The sequence below is a fragment of the Sturnus vulgaris genome, chromosome 4 (assembly GCF_052056855.1).
Source record: "Sturnus vulgaris isolate bStuVul1 chromosome 4, bStuVul1.hap1, whole genome shotgun sequence".
NCBI lineage: Eukaryota > Metazoa > Chordata > Aves > Passeriformes > Sturnidae > Sturnus > Sturnus vulgaris.
Genome location: NC_142246.1, coordinates 27,393,389 through 27,416,148, shown reverse-complemented (window position 1 = coordinate 27,416,148; position 22,760 = coordinate 27,393,389). Strand labels below are relative to the sequence as shown.

At 38.9% G+C, this 22,760-nt stretch overlaps 1 protein-coding gene across 2 annotated transcripts in view; it reads right to left on the bottom strand.

The window, feature by feature from the left end:
• The window catches only part of CRACD (capping protein inhibiting regulator of actin dynamics), a 128,996-nt gene that overhangs the window by 13,440 nt on the left and 92,796 nt on the right, over positions 1-22,760 (bottom strand). For both annotated transcript variants that reach the window (XM_088163397.1, XM_088163396.1), the window contains 3 exons: positions 12,688-12,823; positions 2,966-3,130; positions 523-591 (listed from right to left, as the gene is read on the bottom strand). In XM_088163397.1, the coding sequence (XP_088019523.1) occupies positions 523-591; positions 2,966-3,130; positions 12,688-12,823 (370 nt within the window). The remainder of the gene's footprint in view (positions 1-522; positions 592-2,965; positions 3,131-12,687; positions 12,824-22,760) is intronic.

Below are 22,760 nucleotides of genomic sequence, written 5' to 3'. Positions count from 1 at the left end.
CTCTTCCATAAGTCATCAAGCTATCATGCCAAGACTTGCATTTGGCGTAACACAAATGGAAAAAGAAGACAGAGGAAAAAAATAAGAGAAAACATCTTCTGTAAGGAAAGAAATCACATGCATTGTTTTCAAGACAGCTCTGTAATCTTCTGAGGTTAAATATATGCTAATCAGGGAACCAATTACTTAAAAGCTGAAGGAACATTTTGCATATGCTTATTGAATTACATGCAGGCATAACAAAGTAGTAGAAGTACTTATGAAAATTATGACTCTGTGATTAATACATCAAATAGAGGAATGCTGCAAGACTGGCAAAGACTGGGTTCTGCTGTTTCCTGCAATCAGCTCTTAAGATTTCTCAATCTTAGTTATTGCTTATTTACTAGCTCCAAAACTGCACAGCATTCACAAAACATTGGATGATCAATCAAATAGTGTATGAAAACAAAAACTGCCAGGCTTCTAATATCTAATATTTGACTATAACTCAGTGCAAACCAAATGTAGAAGTTTTTTTACCTTTTCTTCCATTTCATGTCCCGTTCCAAGAAAATTCATTTTTCTCAAGAAATCTGGAGTGTCAGTGGGCTAGAAAAGATTACCACAGACAAGTATTAAAATGTAAAGGATCTAGTGAATATGATTCTAAGGACTTGTGAAATCATGTATGTTAGAGTAGTATTTTTCCCTCTTTCCTATCACTTCAGGACTGATGGACAGGCAATTCTTGTTCCTACATGCTCTGAGCTTGTCTTCACTGCTCCTTGAAGCACTGCTGTCTATGAAGCAGTAAAAAAGGCAAAACACTCAAACTTCCTTAACAAGATAATCAGGTTCCAAAACTAAAGAGCACAGCTCTGTAGGATTTTGATCAGGTCTTAATGATTTTATTTTCTCCTTACTTACACATAAAGAAAAAAGATACTAACCTGTTCAGGCATTACCTCCGCTGCAAGGAGTTTCAACTCCATGTTCTTGATGACTCTTTCTGCAGAGCTAACAGTCCCCCCAGAGCCATGGGAGCCTGGAGAACTAGGACTGTTTAGCTGCTGTCCCTCTCCAAGCCGTCACAGGGAGGAATTTTCAAGGCACAGGGCTTGAAGCAGCAAGGATCCCATTACACCACATGATTGTTAAAATCAAAGCTGAGCTTCGCTACTACAGGTTAAATTAAACCCAGAACTCTTGCCACCAATCTGAGTTACTCAGTCAGGAAAATCAGAAGTCACAAAGCATCACAGGAAACCTGTTCAAAGTAGAGATCTATGTGGTCCTGGCCACCATTTTTTGACAGAAGCCACCCCATCCCCCAAAACCTGTGTAGATAGACATGCCAAGGAGTTATAAGGCCAGCAGATGAGACGAGCAGAAACTAGGGAAGCTGCCATGCACCAGAAATCTCAGATAACACTGGCAATTATTAGTGTGCAGAAACAAAAGGAAAGTACCAAGTGCTCTGGCTGACACTATCCATGTAAAATTGGTTTGTGTCTACTACTGCCTCTGAGTAGGGATGGTTACTCCTTCAGTATTTAGAAAAGAATTATGCAAAAGGGTGTTCATTTTGTTTTCAAAACGTAATATTTTAAAGAGTAGGTGGTAAGAACTGAATTTCTCCCTCTGGTTACACAAAAACACTCTAGCTGATTTTTAGTGCTTCAACTATTGTATCCTTTGAGCTGGAAGTTACCAGATGACACTGGGGTCTCCTGCAGGACCCAAGAAGAAGGCTGTCTGCAGAGAATCTGTGTTTATCTCAAACACAGACTCACCCAGCACCAGGGTAGAGACAGTGCATTGCCAAAACCTGTCCACAGTCCCACTGCACACCTTGTGCTCTGAGGCACATGGGATGCTCTTGATTCACCTTACTTTATTGCACCAGGAGTGCTTGTTAGGCAAAAAGATAACACCTTAATTTGGTTTAATTTTTATCTTTCCAAGGGAGAAGTGTGCAGGTCCTACCCAAATCCCTGGCTCCCTGGCAGATTGAACCACAGCCATGAAAGAAGTGGTCACAGAGGAGCTATAATGCCCCTTAAAGACTGATGAAGAATTTGGGCCAGCTCAGCCATAAATCTCCCTTCTGTGAGTTTGGCTGAGCACAGGCATGAACTGACAGGACCCTTGCTGCCTCTGCATTTCACACAGCCAGTACTAGTGTTAGTGAGCCTGAGCAGGGGCTCATGCCCCGTGTTCCAGCATCCTAAGGGTTGTGTGTGCATACTGGCTTGCTGGATGCCTTCTCCAGGGGTTCCCAGGCACAAAGTCAGCCTCCTCCAGGCATGGAAAGTTGTCACTCTACTCCTTTCTGCAACACACTGAACCAGTCTTGCCTTAGAGGATTTCCAGAGACCTTTCCTCACTCACATGTTTATTCACTGTCGGAACAAGACCCTTCTGGACACCTAAATGCCCACAGCATCAAAATCTCCACGAATAATTTGAATAATTAATTGAATTATACTGGAAATTTTATTTTAGGGAGCATTCAAAATTATTCTCTCCCTTCTTCACTTTTGGTTCCTGTCCATGAGAAATATGCATCCTTACTCTAAGACCTAGGATTTTATAGGTTTAGGCTTCACACACCTCTCATTTTGAAATGATTTTCCTTTTTGGTATTTGATGCTGTGAACAACTTTCCTTGCTGGGAAGTCCATATTTTAAATTTTTTTTCTGTACTAGAAAAATTTCCTGTGTTCTAGCAACACTGGAAGTAATGTCTGCACTGCTGGAAGCTCAGAGCAAACACTCAAACCAGTAATTCAGTGTGACCTGGCTCAGGATGCCAAGAGCATGCTTCCCACCAGGCCAAGAAGCACAAGCTGAGAGATCCTCCCACATAAAACAGCCCACTGAGCTCTGCTACGCCTCACTGGAAACATCTGCTACACCTCAGTGAACTTTGCTGCTTTAGTACTGCCCTAGTGCCATGGATATGTCAATTTAAAGTGCTTACTTTATTACTGCAGTCTGAGATCACTGTGTCCTGCTGGGTCTCAATCTCCATGGGGCTGCTGATCAAGGCATCATCTTCTGTACTGGCGTTTGCTTCCCCCATTGTCCTCGCAGAAATTGTCATTTGTGGAGGCTGCCCAAATTTTATATTTTTGGCCAACTGTTGCTGAAAAACAAGAAAAATAAAACAAACAAACAAAACAAGTATATATATTACAAGTAAAACAAGCCAAGTCCAGCAAGGGCCTCTTCTCTGCCTGAAAGTTGAAGAGAAATTTTCTGAGCAAAATATTCTGAGCAACTTCTGACCCTGGACAAAAAACGAAACAAAATAAAAACAAAACAAAACAAAACAAGCAAACAAACAAAAAAACCACAAAAAAACTCACAAAAACCACCAAACCAATCTGAGGCTCACATTGTTGCAATATGGTGGGCACCCTCCTTTCTTTCTCCCCACAAGGTGACTCAAGTGAGTAATTTACTGCATGATTTCTGATTTTGAATTATCAAGTTCTTGACAGTGTTGCCAACTTTTGAAAATTTACTGTGAGTTTTGAAACACTCAATATCTTTTTTAAATCTATGTTCCAGGTTAAGAACTGTATTTATAAATGCTAATTATGAAGCCTTATTGCTGTGAATAAATAAGCTTATGAAAAAAGTATACACTGAGAAACTAAACTTACCCCAAAAGGCAACCTTTTTCTTTTCTAGCCCCCAAACCCTACATCTTATGCATTCTTATTTCTAAAAGGCATCCTTATTGTAATGTTTAATCAGAAGTTTTAAACGTTAAGGGTTTGGCACTACCCTGCCTTAGAGAGGCAAATTCTCAAAGCAGGGGAAACTCAGCTCTTTTAAATGCTTGATCTCATAGGAAGAATAGATAAACTCATGTCTACTCATGCTCACGAGCACTGTCACTCACTGCTGTTGCACAAAGAAGTTCAGGCAGGGGACATGCAAGAGATGAATGGATAAAAAAGCTTTCCCACCATTTATTTTCCATGTTGAAGCAATCTTCTCTCAAGGGTTACAAGGAAGTACTCCCAAATTATATCAAGCATAAGATGAATAAAATAAGAAGCATATACTATGTCCTCTAGCAGGGTGAGTTAAGGAAATTGCAGCCCTAGCTACTGCAGAGACATGTACCATACAGACTTTGAACGTGAACTTTTTGCAAAAGAGAGAAGAAATTCTCTAGAAGGAGAAAATGGATCAAGAAACATTTATGAATATATTCTTTTCCTGAAATATTTCGGGGAATATTTCTCAATTAGGAAGGAAGGGACTGTGGAGTTATTTTCCTGCTTTGCTGTTTTTCAAGGACAGAAAATTCTCCAAAGGGGATCTCTCATTTTTGTCTTGTGATACTATGAATGAGTAATTCAACAGCACAGCTTCTATTCAGTGGAAATGTCAGGTACTTACACAGTATCCTGGCAGAAGTTTGCTGCTGAGAGCTATGGAAGATTGGAGTAGATTAGTAAAACAAAGATTTTATTTTTTTTCTCTATAGCATAGAACCAGTAACACAGTGCACGTATGAGGAGTTGTTAAGGAAAGATTTCCTCTAAAGGAATTCAAGTCGGATTAGTCTTTCTTGTCATAGTTCCCAGTGGGCTGGACTCTTATATCAAGTTTATCCATATTATCCCAAAAACATTAACAGATTTCTGTATTGAACCATTAAAACAAAAATTACATGCAGAAACTCCTCATAATTATGTTATTAAACTAGAATAGCTTTTCTCAGTCTCCTCACTGAATTAGAGTTAGTTATTTATGCCCATTTGAATTTTGGCAGAAAGTAGTGAAATTCGTATTGTAAAGCATTTTGGCATAGTGGGCAGTTCTGAATGGCAAACTTTTATTCCCACCTGGATTACTGGCACAGTCTAAAGGCAGGGATTTCACCAAGTCCTTGCCGGCTTTTATATAAGCAGTGCAGCTCTCTAACTTGAAATCTCACATGCTTCCATTGTGTACATGGGAGTTGGAGTGGGCAAAATGGTCTGTATGAGATCGTGTGAGGCCTTTAATTCTGCTCTATTCCTGCAGGCCTTCTGATGCCAGAATAAAATTATTTCAGAAAAAAAGTCTTAATTTGATAATGTGTTTTCTAAGTTGAGATTGCTCCTTTCTTCTTCCTAAAGTCATATTCTTAGACAAATAATTCTCCTGGGCAGAAAACTGGAACTATCAGCATTACTGAGTATCCACCTAGGAAACTAAGGATCTGTGTGCATCTGCTCCATGGTGAGAACATGCACACATTGACATATTGCTTGCAGTGTGTTTTGGAGGATGGGATGGTATGTTACCCTTTTGATCTTCTGACAAGTTCGTGATGTGTGTGTGCAGCACGAGGTGGGAGTTCAGTGATGGAGCTGTTGTGGAGAAAGGTCTATGCCTGAAAAAGAATGGACTTTCTAATTACCATCAAGGGTGCTTGAGGGTTCTGCAGTAACAATGTATTTTTCTGTATGTAAAAGTTTTAACTTATTTTCCTGATATTTCCAAGAAATATACTATCCTCAATATATATGGACTGCACACGGTCGTGACTGTTTTTTGGTTGTGAGGTTTTTTTAATTGTTTCAAAGCTTTTAAAGTTTGTTTGTTCATACTGGCATAAATTAATTTGAAGATTGAGGAATAAACTCTAGTAACCCTCACCCTTCCAAACAGAAGGTGCATCTCTGTATTATTTATTTATTGGCTTTTTTTGAACAAATTTATCTTAAAAAATAAAAAGCTCCACTAGTAGTTCTCCACTGACCAGTTTCTTTTGGTGCATTCTAATTTCTAAATACCAAATGACCAAATGCCAAAATCTCAAATAGCTCATTGTAACTACTGAGCAAATTTATTCTTATTGCTTTTAAAGAGTAATACTAAATGTGCTTCTTGGTCTTTTTTAGAATGTGCTTATAATGTAACTACAATGCAGAAAAATTCCACAGTAACACATTTTCTACCTAGTCAGTCATAAAAATTCTAAAAATACATCATGCATGAAAGAAAATAAAAAAACCCACAAAATGTACATGGGAGAACACTCAGATAGCCTAGCCCAGAGATGGAGAGAAACATCAGTTTAAGATGCAAGACCTTTAAGAAGGGGCCATAATATCTGAAAAGGAGCATCTTCCTTAAATTTCTCAAAAGTTTCAATTAGACATATATTTCTGCACACATTACTATAAATCCTCTGCAGTTAAGAATTCCCTGTAGTGACAGCTTGTGGATGATAGTTGCCTAAGTAGGATTGTTTGCGATGCCAGTCATTAGAAGTTGCAGGCATGGCATTTTTTTCTTCTGCCATTGCACAGTTGTGTCTAAATAGCCTTTTGAAAATCTCCACACATGCATATTGGGGTCAGTCAAAATACCTTGGTCTCTTTTGTACAAGAAGACTTGTAATTTAGCAGCTAGAAATCTGTCGACTGGAAGCAGAAGCAAAGAGATTAACTTTTTGTGCCTGCACCTCCCACTTCCAGCCTTGTCAACTCCAGTGGGCATTCCTGGTCCCTCAGTTTGCAGCCAGTGGACAAACATTTCCACAGGGCTTAAAAACCCTTCTCAGCACCAAAACAGCACAGCTACCCCACAATACCTATACCATAAAGCAGGGGCTGGAGACACCACACACAGGGGAGCTTTAGGATGAGATCTAGGCCAGGTTTACCTCATCCACATTTTTTTTTTCTGTAAGAGAAAAGGTTTCTATATGATTCCTGATAGTTTTTCTATTCACACACAACCCAGGTGGCTGTCAGTGCAATAGTGAAGTAAGGAGCAGATCTGCATATCTAATACAGGCAAATAAATACTAGGAATTTAGAAAAAAAATGTATGTTTACACTCATCCAATATTTAAATCTTCCTTGGTTACTGGACCATAACACAGGTCCACTTCTATTTCATGCAAAATAATTTGCTAAAACGTGATACTATTTAACTGACACCAGCCTTCTATTAATAACTTAAGGAATAAAGCTCCCAAGTAAAATTGTTCCGTGTTGTCTGGCACCTGCAGCTGATAAAAGAAGTCTGGACTTTCAAAGAACTCTTTGCATTTGCATAGGAAATGCCACAGAACAAGTTTTCCATATTAATTGGCAAAGAGCCCAGATCAGGCTGTACATCTCCTCTCTCACTGCCATTTGGCTCCTCTTCTGTACACATGCCTAGTTGCATGTGTGTTGGATTCAGGTCCCTGAAACAACTTCATTCTTAGAGCTTCATGCCTGGAGTGAATCCAAACTGGATCTGCTGAGCTGCTTACTCTCTTCAGTTAAAAATCATTAAAACAGAGGTTACTATTTCAGTTGATTCTTTTCAAACAGGACTTAAAAGAAATGCTGGTCATATTTTTCCTTCAACTCAAATATCTACTCTTCATATCTGTTTGCAATGCCTAAATACTTACTTGAAACTTAATTGAAATTAAGTTTTCTTGTTATATATAAATGGAAAACAATGACTGAATTAATACTTGTCTTAAAAAGAGGCACAGTGTTGAAATTCCACTTGGTCCTGTACAATCTCTTAGAATCAAATGCCTTGGGAATACAAAAGAACAGGGTTAGCCCATACAGAAATGTTACTTGTAAGTGCTCCAATCATTTGTGGCATCTGAGGAATTTTTACACAGTCCAACTTTGCTTAAAGAAATACTTGTTTTGATTTGGAAGTGTTACTAGTTTCAACTGTTGCTCATATGTTCTCTCATAATTGTCGTCTATTCATTTTATCAATTCCACTCATGATTTCAGGCATCTTTATCATATTCTCTCTTATAATTTCTTTTCTAGGCTCAGAAAAGAGTTCACCTAATTCATGATGAACTAACAAAGTGAGTCTACTGCTTAATCCAAACTGGAAGATCTGCAGCATAGCTAAACAAATAAAATACTCCACATAAGCTTTTTTTTTTTTTTTTGTATAGCATTAGAAAATAATCCAGGTATATAATTTATATGGAAACCTATAGAAAATTAGGAAAATAACAAGTATTAGCACAGATATTTTGGATACAAGATGCAGGGAGGAAATTATTCCACGCTCCATTGCTGGAGCAGTGTGTGGTTAGGGGCGTTACAGTTGAAGAAACTTTTTGGGAAAGTCCAAAATAGAAGAACAGTGAAGGAGCAAACTGTAAATGCACCTCTAGAGATGTGTATTTGCAACAAATCCAGACACTAATGAAGATTTTGGTGTGCAGTGGCGATGGATCACTTACACAAGCTCATGTGTAGAGAGAAGATTTTGTGGAGAGGCTTGAAGATACAGCATCTGTGGCATTTGTAACATCTGTCTCTCCTTAAGCAAAGCAGATGGAAGGAAAGAAAACTTTCCTTCCTTGGAAAGGAAGCTCATTTGAAGGGATTACTGTGATCATAGGAAAAAGAGGGTCTGCTCAAGAAATGCTAGAATGATTTACAAAAAGATTATAAATTAAGTTTCTAAAGCAATAAGAATTTTCAAATATGAGGAAAGCAATTAGGCTGCAGTGGCACTACAAAGTTTTGGCAACAAAGAAATTAATTTTAAGAAATACAAAGCCAGGCACTCATGAAGTGAAAATTTACTCCCAATTCTGAAAATATCAGAGCATCATGGCAAAAGATAACAATTTGGATGTTTGAAAAATGGTTTTGTAGCTTTATTGAGATCTGGGCAATAAGAAACAGAAGATACATTGGGAGGGGCTGGTAGAATGCAGATGTGCAATGCACAGTGAGGGAAGCACTGGCCTGGTCATTAGCTAAGATATGCTCATGACTAAAAGAAAAGTAATCCAAAACTGAACAGTCTTAAGGTCTGACAAGAAGAAAATGATAAGGGTCATTCATCATTAAAAAATCAGGGAAATGTGAATTTTAAAAGCGGTCCTTTTGCCCTTGATCAAGAAGTTGGGATTCACAAAGAGTGTTTTATCATAATTAATATCTGTATAATAAACAGGTGCTTTATAGCTTTACAGAGCAGAGGGTTTATTTAAAACTACATGACCACATGAAACAAAAAAGGATGTAACCCATGAGTTCCTAAAGGCCATAAACTATATGTCACAGTCAATCTTGAATATTTCTTCTTCCACACAGATGTCAGATGACCCAAGATAATTTCAGTGAAGGCAAGTAGTGGATAACAAAGGCAGTAGCAGTGCCACACCATGGCATCATGACTGCAAGTGGGAGAGAACAGTGTAGATGCTTCAGGAAATCAGTGTTCTAAAAAAGCTTCCATCTTGCTTGCTGCAGATTTTATAAATTAAAATAAAAACTCTCTTCTATTCATTTGCTGACCATTTCTGGCATATATCAGAGGTAGGAAGAAGAGTCACAGATATAAAATGTCAGAAAATTGTTTTAAGACGCTTTAATAGGAGAGGAAAAGCAATCCACTAACCTCTGGAAGGGAAGGATGTAAAATGAAGCTCCAAGAGTAGGGTTGTGGGTTTTTTTTCTGACACACTGCTAGTTTTACATTCTAAACATTCCTTGTGTCTCATTCACAGCCCTGTATGACAAGTAAAGCAACAGATCCCCAGAAACTAAAAGAGTTCAACATCAAGAATACCAATTCCTGTGTACCACCTCTTGCTGGGAGCAGGTTCAGTCTGGCTTTCTACACTGAATCTTAAAAATTGGGTAATGATAAATCTCAGCAGTTCCAAAGAACAAGGAAGAGACTACTTTTACAACCAGATGGCTTGAGCCAACACAGAATAACTTCAGGATATAAAAGGGCTAGTGGAGGTTCATGAGAAGTCAGGCTTTTCTCAGCCTGATTTCTAGCACACAGTAAAACCTTTGAACATAACCAAATCCATTTACAGAAAACATGATAAGATGAATACTGCCAATCTGAAAACCAATAAAACCAAATGAGAGCAATTCCAGGAAGAACTAATTTACTTTTCATGCATAATTAGAAAGAGAGAATTCCCACAGTAAGCAGCTGAACCAGTGCACAGGCTGGCCAGCTGCCCAGACTACTAAGGAGTTTGCACCATTACACAACATTTTTTGAGGGTTCATCAACACTCCAAAGTCAGCAGAAATGCAAGGCAAGAAGGGAGAAACACTTTGATGATCCCCAGAATGAGATCCAGCACCGTCAGTATTAAATGGCTTGCATTGCTATTCTGACTTCAAAACCCTTTTCACCATGCTGTCTCTTAGGTTTGTAAGTGCAGGGACTTTTCCAAAAAAAAGATTTAAGTTTTCCAGGAACATTTACTGTACCACTTCTAAAAATAAATATCTCGAAAAGGGTTAAAATCTGCAGAGCTTTTGATCTGCATTTTGGAATACAGCAAGCTTAGAGTCAGCACAGGGCATGGAATCCTGGCAACAATTCTTTCCTGAGGAGTACCTTGCCAGGTAAATGGAAACTGGAAGTGCTGTGTTTCCATCCTGACATACAAGCCTGGCAAAATCACAGAAATTCTAGCGGCACAGCGATGACTTGGGACTCGGGGCTGGCCACAGAATTGCCTTCAAAGAGAGAAGTGCTCTTCAGAAGAGAGGACTGTCTCCTCTGAACCCACTGCTTTAAGAAATACAGATGTTCCCAGTTTGAGTTAGCTTGCAGAAAGAGATTTCAAAGTAGGTAGAAGCTTCTGGTATCAGGAGACAGAACATCAACTGTGCCTGCAAAACCACACAGCAAACACTGCTTTATACAATAGCGGGGAAAAAAAAAGGATGGGGTGCATAAAATCTTCAAACAGAAATGGTAGTCCAAATATCTCATCGGACCTGGGACCCAACTCTAATGTCAATTTAAAATGTGCAGTGGGATTTGGCATGACTTCATCCTAAAACTCAAGAAACAGTTGGGGAAATCATGGCTAGAGAAATGGGAAAAGTTACATGGTGGGCAGCAATTTCTGAAGTGGCCCGTGGGCTTATTACAGGGAGGCTTTCCATGGGTTTACAAAAGAAATCCATGGATGTTTAGATGAATGTATAACTTCTGTGTAACATGCAAATACTTAAAAGTGGAATTTGCAATTAATCATGTATTTCTTTTCTGAATGAATAAGTGGCTCTCACTGTCATCATCAGAGTTGAAAAATGAATCTGGTATGTTACAGGCTGGGTTCCAGCTACACTAATATGACAGAAATTAACTACCATCCTTCAATTTTAAATAAAAAGGCAAGTGCATTTTTTAGATCAAGCAGCTGAAACAATATTGTCCTTTAAAACATATGCAATTAGCCACACTAAAAAAAGGCTTATGAAAAGTTCATATGAGCAAGAGAGTACCACTGGCTTTTTATTTCGTGACTTTCAAGGGTGACATTTTGCTCTTTCTTGATTCAGCATTTGCTTAGTGAACACAGTTGTTACCAACGGCATTAATTGTACTTTTTCTCAGGTGTCTTAGTTTAGCAACGGCAATAATTTCCATTGGGAATTTAAATTGGGAATTTTAAGCTGAGTTTTGAAATGAGAGAAAACACCTCTGACAGTGGAAAAGTATTCAAAGAAAAGCAAGTATACAGAAGCCAAGAAAACAAATCCAACAGATATGGAGGGCACAGCTCCCTGAAAAAGTTGGTGGGCTTTGTAGGGCATTGCAGGACAGGCCCACATTTCTCAGGTCTTTGCCCAGAGTCAGCAGTCATTTCAAATATAATGGTTTCCAGCCTGGAAAAGAGCATGCACCGAATCTACCTGACCCAGGGAAATTTAAGCTGAAAAACCAGCACAGAGGAATTGGAGATGCCCTAATGTGGTTGCTGCTTCAGAGTTCATCCACAGTCAGCATGGATAGCACCGTGCAGGTGCTCTGTCTGCTGACAGCACCAGGCAGGAGGGGAACAATTCCATCCTGAAGGTCAGAGCTGTGTAATGTGCATGATCTCTCACTCACCAGAAAAGATGGATCATGGGTAGACTTCAGAGGTAAAAGAAATCAATGGTATTTTACCAGTCATCTTCAGGGTAAACAGCACTTGCACAGCATAAAAAATTTATCAGCATTTTGACAGGATATGTCAGCATCCTGAACAACAAAGTGCAACGTGTTTCTGAAGGACAGCTCTCTTGAGATCTAGAAAGGCGTGAAACTGGGAATCTTACACATACACAGGGACTAAAGCAAAAAATTAGTTTGAGCACTAATGGGAAAGAGTTCTGGAAAAGAAGGGAAAGTGGATCATATAAAGCTCTTTAGAAGCAAGTACCCAAATGTGTTGTTTATGCTTTGGAGAGATAAACAAATCCACTTCCATGAAAACCATTGAAAGTGCAGTGAGAAAAACGAGAAAAAAAAAACATAATACATATAAACATATAATTAAATTGGCTTTGCAAAGAAGTCTCACTCTGCATGCCATTCCCTGCCCTCAACACAGCCTTCATTTTTTTCTCTCATTAGCACATTTGTAGCACTTAGGCATACAGATCAGGACATGCCAAAACCACGAGTTCAATTCAGACGAGTTCCACAGGCACAGACGTTTCTGCAGATATGTTTGCAGCATCACTGCTGTACCTTTCAGGACCAAGACCTGGAGCTTCTGCAGATTACCTGGATTACTTATAATGTCTTTTGGCCAGAGAAATTAACATGGCTGAGAAACTGTCCCAAAGCTATTGGAAAAGCAGCCCATCTTTATGCACATTTAAAATGTTCTGGAGACCATTTTCCACCACACTTTAAATATTTTTCCCACTTAAAGTTTCTTACCTGAAGAATTTTGACTTTTCCTAAAACGTTCTCCTGTGACATTGCTTGAATGGCCTGTTCACTCTCTGTTCTCCCATCAGGTATGAAAATACTGTCATGGGAAAAAGCTCTACTGCCCATAGAATAATGTGAGGATCTATTAAAAATAAAAACAGAAACAGTCAACAAGTAAGTAAGTACTGCAATTAATTTATGAGAGTGACTCTTCATATCATAGTTGTCCTGCTGCCAGGGATTTCCCCCCCATTGCCTTCTACATAAAACCTTTGTACATTCTCAGAGTAGAGGTATCCAAACACTTTTGGTTTTCAAAAGTTTAATGGAGGTGCACGTTTCCTTTATATACAGTTTTTCTCCTTGGAAGGACCTAGAGTTGGGTGTTTTTAATAAGCATGTTGAGAAGTTCAATTGATTTTGCTTGTAAGTCTCAAATCTAAATGTTACTTTCAGGATACAGGCTAGATGGTGATGATGCACACATTGCCAGACGGCAGATTTAAGAAAGTGCATTATTCATGCTTAGTGCCACTGCTTGGGACACACTGTCACTCCTGGTTAAAGAGACTAGCAGGTGCCAAGCAAAGGGAGCTCTGTAACACAAAAAGAGGTGTTACAGTGCAGTAAGACACTTGTATAGAGCCACCTCCTTCAGCTGATTACTCAGCGCTTCTTATGGCCCTGAGCATGATCACACTGACAATAAAAGGTTATCACCAAACCCTCTGCTAAGAAGTCATTGCACCAAGCTGTGTGTCCTTGATTATCCACACAGAGTGAGAAATGCCCATGTGCTGCTGCCAAGCTGAGCACCCATGCCCAGGAGAAGGGTGTGTCATGAGTGAACCAGTTATATGGCTCTGATTGAAGTCCACAGGCAAAGGCATGAAACAAAAAGGGGTTTCATTTACCAGAAATTGTTCTAATTAATTTAATTATAAGGTAACTTTGAATTAAAAAAAAAAGGCTTGTGGTTTTGGGGGTACACTGAGAGAAAAATGTATCAGTTTGAAAGTCATGTTTTGTCTCACCTAGAATATTCCATGGTAAGTGAAAAGCCAATAATTTACAATCATGATAAAAGCCACAATAAAAAAAAAAAGGACTAGAACAACTGAGAGGTACTAAATCTCTCCTTTCAATAACCTGTTGGCAACCCTACAGAACCCATTTATAGTTTCAGTAAACAATTCGGAGGGAAAGAAAAGATAGTTTTGATACAGATCTGTCCAATGTAACTGTCTACATATGATAAAGCATTATAAATAAATATTTCAGCAAAAGCAAGGAAGATGATACTTCCAGAGAGAGATGTAAGCAAAAGAACAAGAAAAATTAGGTTTCACATATTTAAGATAAGTATATTATCTTTTCTGCCTTTTATAATGTGCTAATTGTTCATGAAGTGTTCAAGATATTTCTATTCCTATTTTGGAAACAAATTAGTTGGGAATGAATTTATTACATTTTCATCTCATTTTTCCCTGAGGTATTTTAAGTAAAAACAACAGTCTTTTCTTACCAAGGGAGAGTGTCATATAGGGTTACATAACCCTGTTGAAACTGATTAGATGATAGACTATTCTTGACTTTTATAATAGAATTTCTTAGAGGTAAATATCCTGAAAAACAACAGAATAAAAAGATCCCCAAACCCTCTCTCTCTCTCGTTTACATATAAAATACTTTTGCACATACAAAATAACCAGTCCAATTTTGGGGGGAGAACACACACAGTTCTCTGAATCATTTCATTTTCCACACAATCACAGACTAACTGAAAAACTGCTTTTCATCCAGATTAATATTTGAGCAACATGATTAATTTGAAACAAACCAACACACAATCAGGCAAAGAGCTGGTCAATATTCCACAACAGTTTTAGCCATGGAAGAAGAGGATCATTTAATGGATGCTATATTCTATGTTTGATTTTTTTTTCAATAAAACCCGCAAGCCAATTGCCTCTGGCTGTTAAAGGTAGTATACCTTTAAAGCTTCTTTTAGAAACCTTTTATTAGAGAAACCATAAAATTATTTTTTTAAATCCTCTTCTGAAAAGGTTCCTATGCCAAATCACTGTGACTCAGTCTGTACACAGAGCTGTGGAAAATTGCTTGGCACTGAAATAGTTCTACCTTGCTTGGCCAGCCAGGAGTCAACCAGTGAACCACAACTTGAGAGGTGTCCCTTACACAGAGACAAATTCCTGGCAGGTTTGGAAATGAATGGTTTGACATGAAACTGAGTGAAAGCTGGCTTTTCTCATATAATTGTGCAGGTCTGTTTGAGCTGAAAGATTCAGCATTGCATTCGACACGGTGGGAAGGACACATGCAAAATTTTCCACACCAGCCCACAGGAACCCCTCCTGCCTTGTGCAGGTGCAGAAGGCAAGGCCAGTGGGAACTGGTTGTTTGTTCTTTACCTTTGAGCTAGAAAATTGCTGAGAATGCACAGTCCAGGTCATATTGCTCTCCAGAGAGGATCCTTTCTCAAACATTTTTCCAGCTATGCTGTGGCTCAGATACTTGTGGCTTTGTCTCACAGCTGCTCGCTGTGCATACAGCACCATTCACCCCTTTTGCTGTCCAGTGGATTGGACTTCCCATACTTAAAATCAGACACCTCACATACATTTGTTTTGTTTGTTACAACTAATTACTAGGCAAGGGTTGCAATTAAGGCACCAAAAAGTTCAGTGACTTGTTTGGAAGCTGTTCTTGACCTTACTAATGAATTGTTAATACTGAAGTTGGGAGCAGCCAACCTGAAACTGAAGAGAATTTGCTAACAGTTCAAACCCCAAAACTGCAGTTGACCAACAGCAGGAATCCTCTGACTCTAGGAATTGACTGATAAAACCCGAATCTCTGAAACAGAAGAAAAGAGCAACTGCTGAGGTCAGTTCTGGTGGAGTGCCTGGGACATGGCTGTGAGTGAAAATCTTCCCCACCCTGCTGCAGAGCTGAGGACAATTTTAGGAATCTAGTCTCTCCTCCTGCCTGCAAACTTGCCAAAATTTCATTTAAAGCTTCCTTTGGGGACACCCGGTCACATGAAGCAGCTTTGCAGCTCCATGTGATGTGCAATCATACATCATCACTGAAAATCCAACCCTGTCTTTGGATCGTGCCCACAATGGTACCAAGGCAAGTTAGGACCGTGCTAAGCATCTACAGCATCTCCAGCATTCTCCCAGACACCAACTGCTCTCTCCCTCTGTCCCCTCATTACAAGGCACCACACATTTTTGTTTCATAGAGCTGAGGACAAGCATATCTGAAGGGTTTTGTTTCCATTTTTGTTTTCTTGTTGACTTGATAATAAAACATACTCCAAATTGTCAGAACACATGAAAGTCACCAGAAACCCCACACCACAGTGAATTATTGCCAGACTGCTCTCTACTCTATCCCTTCAAAATGCTTTGCAAATATGCTGAATATTTCAGAAGTGGGTGAATGAGCAATTCTGCTAGCCACATGTCCAACAACTGGTAAAAATAGTTTAAGAATTTTGTTTAAATATCTATGTAGGCTAAAGAACATTGGAAAAAAGATATTCACACATTGTAGTAACCTAGTTTCCTTTACAGCCAAGTTTAAATAGCAGTTAAGGTGATTTCCAAGCTACTTGTACTTTCTGAAAGGTCTCTTATTTTACTCCCTTGGAGCCCACAATCCTTTCACATTTTCCCAGTTGTGAATTTGACAGATTATATCACAAAGATCCTTTTTCCACTGCTTTTTTTCACTTTGCTCATGCTCTACTTTTGGAAAGACTGAATTTCTTTTAAGTCATAATACAGTATGAATAATTGAGTTTCCTTTGCTGCTAGACATTTCTGAAGTTTTTCTCAGAAGTCTTTATACAATAACATCCTCACAATCCACATTTACAGACTGTTCTCCCTTCAGTTAAAAGGCACGTCAATATCAGGAGTGGATTTCAACAAATTCACAGCATGACTGATATATGGGCTACAGTCATAGCCATAGCTGAAGGTATTACAGTTGCAACCTTCCATATCACTTCCAAGAGAAGTGGGAAAACAGGGACATCAGTTTATGAGCACTTCTGTTGATAATTCCAGTGATGACACTTCAGAGGCTGTTTGTGCTGAAAATAGTTGAATCATCATCTGACTCACTTTCAGAAACCTGACTAAATTACATGAATTATGGATGTGCTATATCAAAATACAAAGCACTTTTAATAAATCCTTAAACATGTTCTCTCTGAAGATGTGTTGCAACCCAAATATCATGTTCCAGTTTCAATTGCAATATACAAATTTTCAAATCTAATTTTTTCATAACTGAGAGCAAGGTTAAATTCCATTTGCTCTTTATCCATTACTCATTTGTGCTGAAGTGTCTGTGTGTGCTAAGAAACTAGGAAATGCCAAACAAATCTCCCACAGTAGAATGGGACCACCCTGAGCCTACAGGAAAATTCTTACTCCTCTCCCATGAAATACAGCATGCAGAGACCCTCTTTGGACTCTCCCTCAGCCATCCACTGCTATGGATCTATTTAGGATGTGATTTTCCATCAGTTCCAGGTACCTCAAATCAGGACTGGGTGAGGTATCACACTCTCTTTATCCTGCTCTCCATGTGTTCCCATCACCTCCCATCACTTCTTTTGTGTCTTATTAGTGGGCATTGTTAACATGAAACAATTCAGAGAAATGTTCTGGTAACTAGAATAACCAAGAACCAAGTGCAAAAAATGAAACAAAAGCAAAGAACAAAAACAAACAAACAAAAAAAAAAAAAAAAAAAACAAAACAAAAAAAAAAAACCAAACAAAAAAACTAACTAAACCAAAACCCCCCAAAACATCAGAACTCAAGAATCCACACAAATTCCTGGTTCAGCTGAGCAAAACACACGTTTCCATGCTAACTGCATATCTAGAGAGCTGTTGGAAAGAGTCAGACATCAATCAACATTTACTGCTCTACACTCTTAACTACATCAGAGCATGTGCAGGGACACTTTTGCACAGAATACAAAGTTATTGTATTAGCACTGGTGACTATGATTTTACACCCCGTTTTTCTCCAGAGCTATTTATCCTCTTAAAGACAAATGTGTGATCCTTTAAAACGGGGAAGCTTTTCCAGAAAGGAATACTGAGTTGTCAGCTCTTATATAATCCCATGCTGGTGCATTACTGAAGTGCAGAAATCTCACACCACCAGTTGCCTCTTTGGTGTGTCATAAATGTTCCTCCCACTCTGATATTAAGGAGTTAGAAATAGAAACTGGAAAAGAAAGACAAAGAATGAGTTGTTCTGTTCTTTTATGTTTGTAGATACTGACTCCAAAAAGCCTAGAATCTCATGACTTTCACTCCTTTAGATTTCTATTAGAAACCAATTCTGTAATTGTTAAAGATTAAAGTCAACTTTTTAACATAAAGCCATTTTTAAACAATAAAAAATTTAAAAAACATGCAAAGCAAGCATGAATTTGTTTTAGCCATGTATTGACCCTTCATATAATCTCTTCAAAGGAAACTGAGAACCACTTCCTAGAATATTGCCTGAGGGAAATGACAAGTGCAGTGATAGGTTGCCTCTACTTGATGTTTTGTTTTAAAAAAGAAATCTGATTCAACATTTTGCATCTCCCATGAATGTCTCCAGGGCAGCTAGAGATGAAAAACATAAATTGCATTTTCTAGTCATTCCAGAGACGCATTAATACTGTAATAGAGGAAAATGGATTGTAATTCTGAGCTATATTTTTAGTGTCCTCTTTTTCATCTGCTCGAAGGAGAGTTTTGGTTCTAACTCACGCCTGGATGGGGAATACTGTTCATGCTGTAACATGATTCTGAGTTAGAGCTGTGCTCAGACAGCACATGACTTCATTGCATTAACAAACGCACAAACATGGGCCTCACAATCTCAACAGACAAAAGAGAGGCTTTTCCAGCAGGGAATCTATTTCATAGAGCAAACTTAGAGATAATTTCTGCATTCATTCTAAATATATATTCATATCACTTTCGGGAACCACTGAATTTCAGGGCACTAACCCTGGGAAAACTGCAGAGTCCCCCTGTAATGACCCATCTGAGTCCCACTGATGCCAAGGATCAGCTGTGCAGCCACACTCCGGGTAGCTCTGCTCTTTTCAAAGATATCACATAGCATTGTCTTAATAACAAAGCTCCAGGCTGGTGTCATCAAGGGACATGGGACCTATGAACTTACCATAATTTTATTTTTCTTAGAAGTAGACATCAAGCCTAGATTTAAGTAGCTGATGCATCATGCTAATAATATAATTAAAATTATTATAATTAGGGACATAAAAATTAACCATGGGAAGTATTAAGGCCCTGAGTGCACTAACAAGCTCTGTCCCTGATCAGCCTCATCTGGAGCTCCCACCTGCACACACAGGTCCAGGAGTTCTATTTAAGATCACACTTGAGGCTTTGTTCCCTGCCTGAGCCATGCTGGAGAAGAGTTGTTCTCCAGCTCAGACAAAACCGTGTCTGGCTATGAAGACCTTTGATCCAGACCTCAGTTTGCAGACCATTTTCCAGGCTTGTCCTTAGCCCTGCCTTCTCACCTATGGCCCTGCAACATGATCATGGACCCCTCCTGCTGTGGGATCCCCCTGGTGTCCTGCTTGCCTTCCCTGAGGAGTGGCCCTGCCTTGCTGTCTGACAAGAAGGTAATCAGGTGGGACTGCACAGTTCTCAACACATTAATTTTATGTAATTATTCACTAAATTGTCTAATCTCAAAAAGTCTCAGAATGTACAAAGAAAAGCATCACCCTGGTTTAGAGTAATTCTGCAAGTGAATCCTAATGCAGCTTGAGGATGTGAATAATTCACCAGTTAGCATAAAAATATGCAGACTAGTAAAAGGAACAGGGCTCTAAATGGTCCAGCTTTCACATTTGACCTGACGATCCACTGCATGTGACACTATTTTTTCAAATAGCTGCATATGTTTATGCAAAATGTGCCCTGAAATATGGCAAAATGTACAGAAAAAGAAGTGAGAATTCTACACTAGCCCTAGCAGGAACAAGTGTTATATAGAAACTGCATTTAGCTGATAAGGAAGGAAAAGAAGAGGAAATAAGACAGTACATTTTATTACAGGTGACAAATCTGTTTAGTTCAGAGCCCAGCCCTAGACCTCACCAGCTGCTTGAAAATTACAGTTGTGATGCAGAATCTGGAAGGAAATGAAGAACATGATGATTAGGAGGGGGAGTGCAACAAAAACATCCAAAAGGGAGGCAAGGGAGAGGATAAGTGGGCAGTGAGACAGCCTAACCGTCCAGGGAGAATACAGTAAGACAGCCCATGTGATAGTAGTGAAGACCAGAGTGAAAACAGTTCTGGGATTACTGAGGTGAAAATGAAGCTGGTCATAGTCAGGGCTGAAAACATAAGTTAAAAAGGAGAAACAGAGCAGCACCTGATATAAATGTCAGGACTTGCAGAAACACACTGTACTGAAGGGCTCTCAGGATCATATACAAACTGCAGGTGCCTTGGTACTCAAGTGGGAGCTGGAAAAACAAAAAGCAAGATAATGGCATTTACTGCAAATTTCTACTAAGTGATAAAATTGGAGCAAGTAGTAAAAAGTCCTAGATCACAGACCTGAGAAGAAAGCTTCTGGAGCACAAAGACTTCAGTAAGCTCCTAATGGAAGGGAGGAAGTCAAGAGTTGAGGTGTCAAGAAAAGCTAAGGTCAGCAGAAATACTGAGTGTGATGTTAGCCTTATGTTTTCTCAAGACACCAGGAACCACTTCAGGAAGGCTTTCCCTACTCCTCTGCTCTGGCCACATGCTACAGAGTACACATCAGAATGGCCATTCATAGGGTGGCCATGGCTCCTCTTTCTGTGCTACTCGGCTGCAATATAAATTACAAGAAGGGAGAAACAACCCTAATTTCACCAAAACCTGTAATAAATTTATTTTTAAAAATCCATGCAAAGAGAAAACTGCAGCCTTTTCTGTCCTGGAACATCCTCAACATACCTCATAACCCTGAAATTAGAATTTTTTTTCCAGGTGTATGCATGTCAGCTGATACAAGTAAGGAAAATCAAAGATTTTTTTTTCCTAAAAGAAAAAGTTTTACAATATCTCTATGTTGCTTTGCTCTGCTTGGGCTTGAAGAGATATTTGCTTAAATCAGAGCCCTGATAAGACAAAACGTTCAGGAGAAGGTGGACACCAAATACCACGGCAACAAGGCACTTGCACTGGAGTCAAGAAGGCACTCAAAATGAGGCACTTAGAAAGGAAATTAGGACTGACAAACAACCAATTGCAGAAATACAGTTAATACACAGAAAAAGAGATGCCCAGTGTATGAAAACTGGATGAGACAGAGAGAAAGTTTTTTAGGAGCTCTTTGAAAGTTTCTTGGGAGCTCTCCAAGTGGGTAGACAGATCACTTTTTTTTTATTGTTGATCTAGATTGCTTCCCACAGAACTGCCCAACACTGCAAGTAAAGGGATCTTATTTGTGGGAGGCATTGTCAAGACACTGAAGTTTGCTCAGAGACTTTTCCCTGGAAGGTCAATACAGTCATACTTGAGTCCTAAACACCTGACAGGTCTAATTCCAGGTCCTTTGAAATAGTGCATTCAGCCTAAGAAAAGGTACTCTACTGTACCCCCAATAAGAGAAATTTAATTCTCCACTGCCTCTGCACATCAAGCCAGAATGACAAACTTTAGTAGGGCACTGCACAGGTACCCTTTCAGGTCTGTCCTCTCAATGCTTGCTCAGAAGTTGAGTATTTGTCAACTGTGACAAAAAAGAAAAATATAAAATCTTTTAATGTGCCAAATCATAGCCTCAGAACAGAAGTTTCAGTGAAATTCCACAAACTTGTGGAGCTTTCTTGTAGTCAGTACTTCTACCTCCCAGCCCTTATGGTTTGGACAGAAAGTTAATGAATACAGTTTTAACTTTGTAAACTCAAGAAGGGCAATATAGAAATGAGAAAAAGAATTCCAGCAAGACAAACTGCAGCAGGAATCCTCCCACCTGGGTATTGCAAAACAACATAGATGAATAAAGAGGTTGAAGTGTGCATATATCAGGATACCAAGCAAGTTATTTGCATCTGATGAATCCAGGATGTAAGAAAGGATGGACAGGCAGATCTCTCAGGCTGCTTCCAACTCAGCTAGTCAATCTACACCACATGCAGATTACCTAAATTGCTCTGGGCATGTGTGCATCACCCAGCAGCACAGTCTCCATTAGAGATTCAGGTGTTAGCTGTGAGCAGGCTTGTAAGCCAATACAGCACTCAGTGAAATACTAGCTTAGGTCTTGGAAGCAATACAGATGTCTTCTTTAGCCTACACTCATTCATTTGCTTGTTTCTACCTTCCTGAAGCAGCTTCCTCTCTTAATGTATTTTCAAAACCACCATCTGCTCTCCCCAAAACAAAGCTAAACGTCCACAGGACACATCTGTAGAGAACAAATTCATATACATTGCAGGCTGAGGAAGAAATATAGCTTATTAAAGGAATGGGAACATCCCTGAGCTTTTATTGCAAAATTGGAACTTCTATTAAGCTTTTTTAAATATACGATTGTTGTACATTCTTAAAGAATTTGAAGCAAATGGTTTTACAAAATTTCTCAGGGTTTTGCTTATGTAAATATACTACTAGTTATTTGTATTTGCTCTAGTCCATTTCTGCATGAATAGTGGAAAGTATGGCAATGCATTCACTGTTATACAACTTGTAAACAACTATGTGTATTATTTTAGTTAGACAGCCTATCTCTGCATTCAATTCATAAATGTTTGAAAATACAGTAAAGGCTAAAAAAAATATAGGGGATGCAAGACATGTTGAAAACCAATTTGAGTGGCAGAACTAATTTTCCAAAGCAATCTAATGCACTGCACTGGACATTTATGCTTGTTGTAAAATGAGTTATGTGGCAAAAACTACCTGCAAACTGAAAATTATCATCAAATCCCACCCACATTTGCACCATGAAACTTGACAGGAAAAACAGAGCTTTGACTGAGTATTTCTAGCA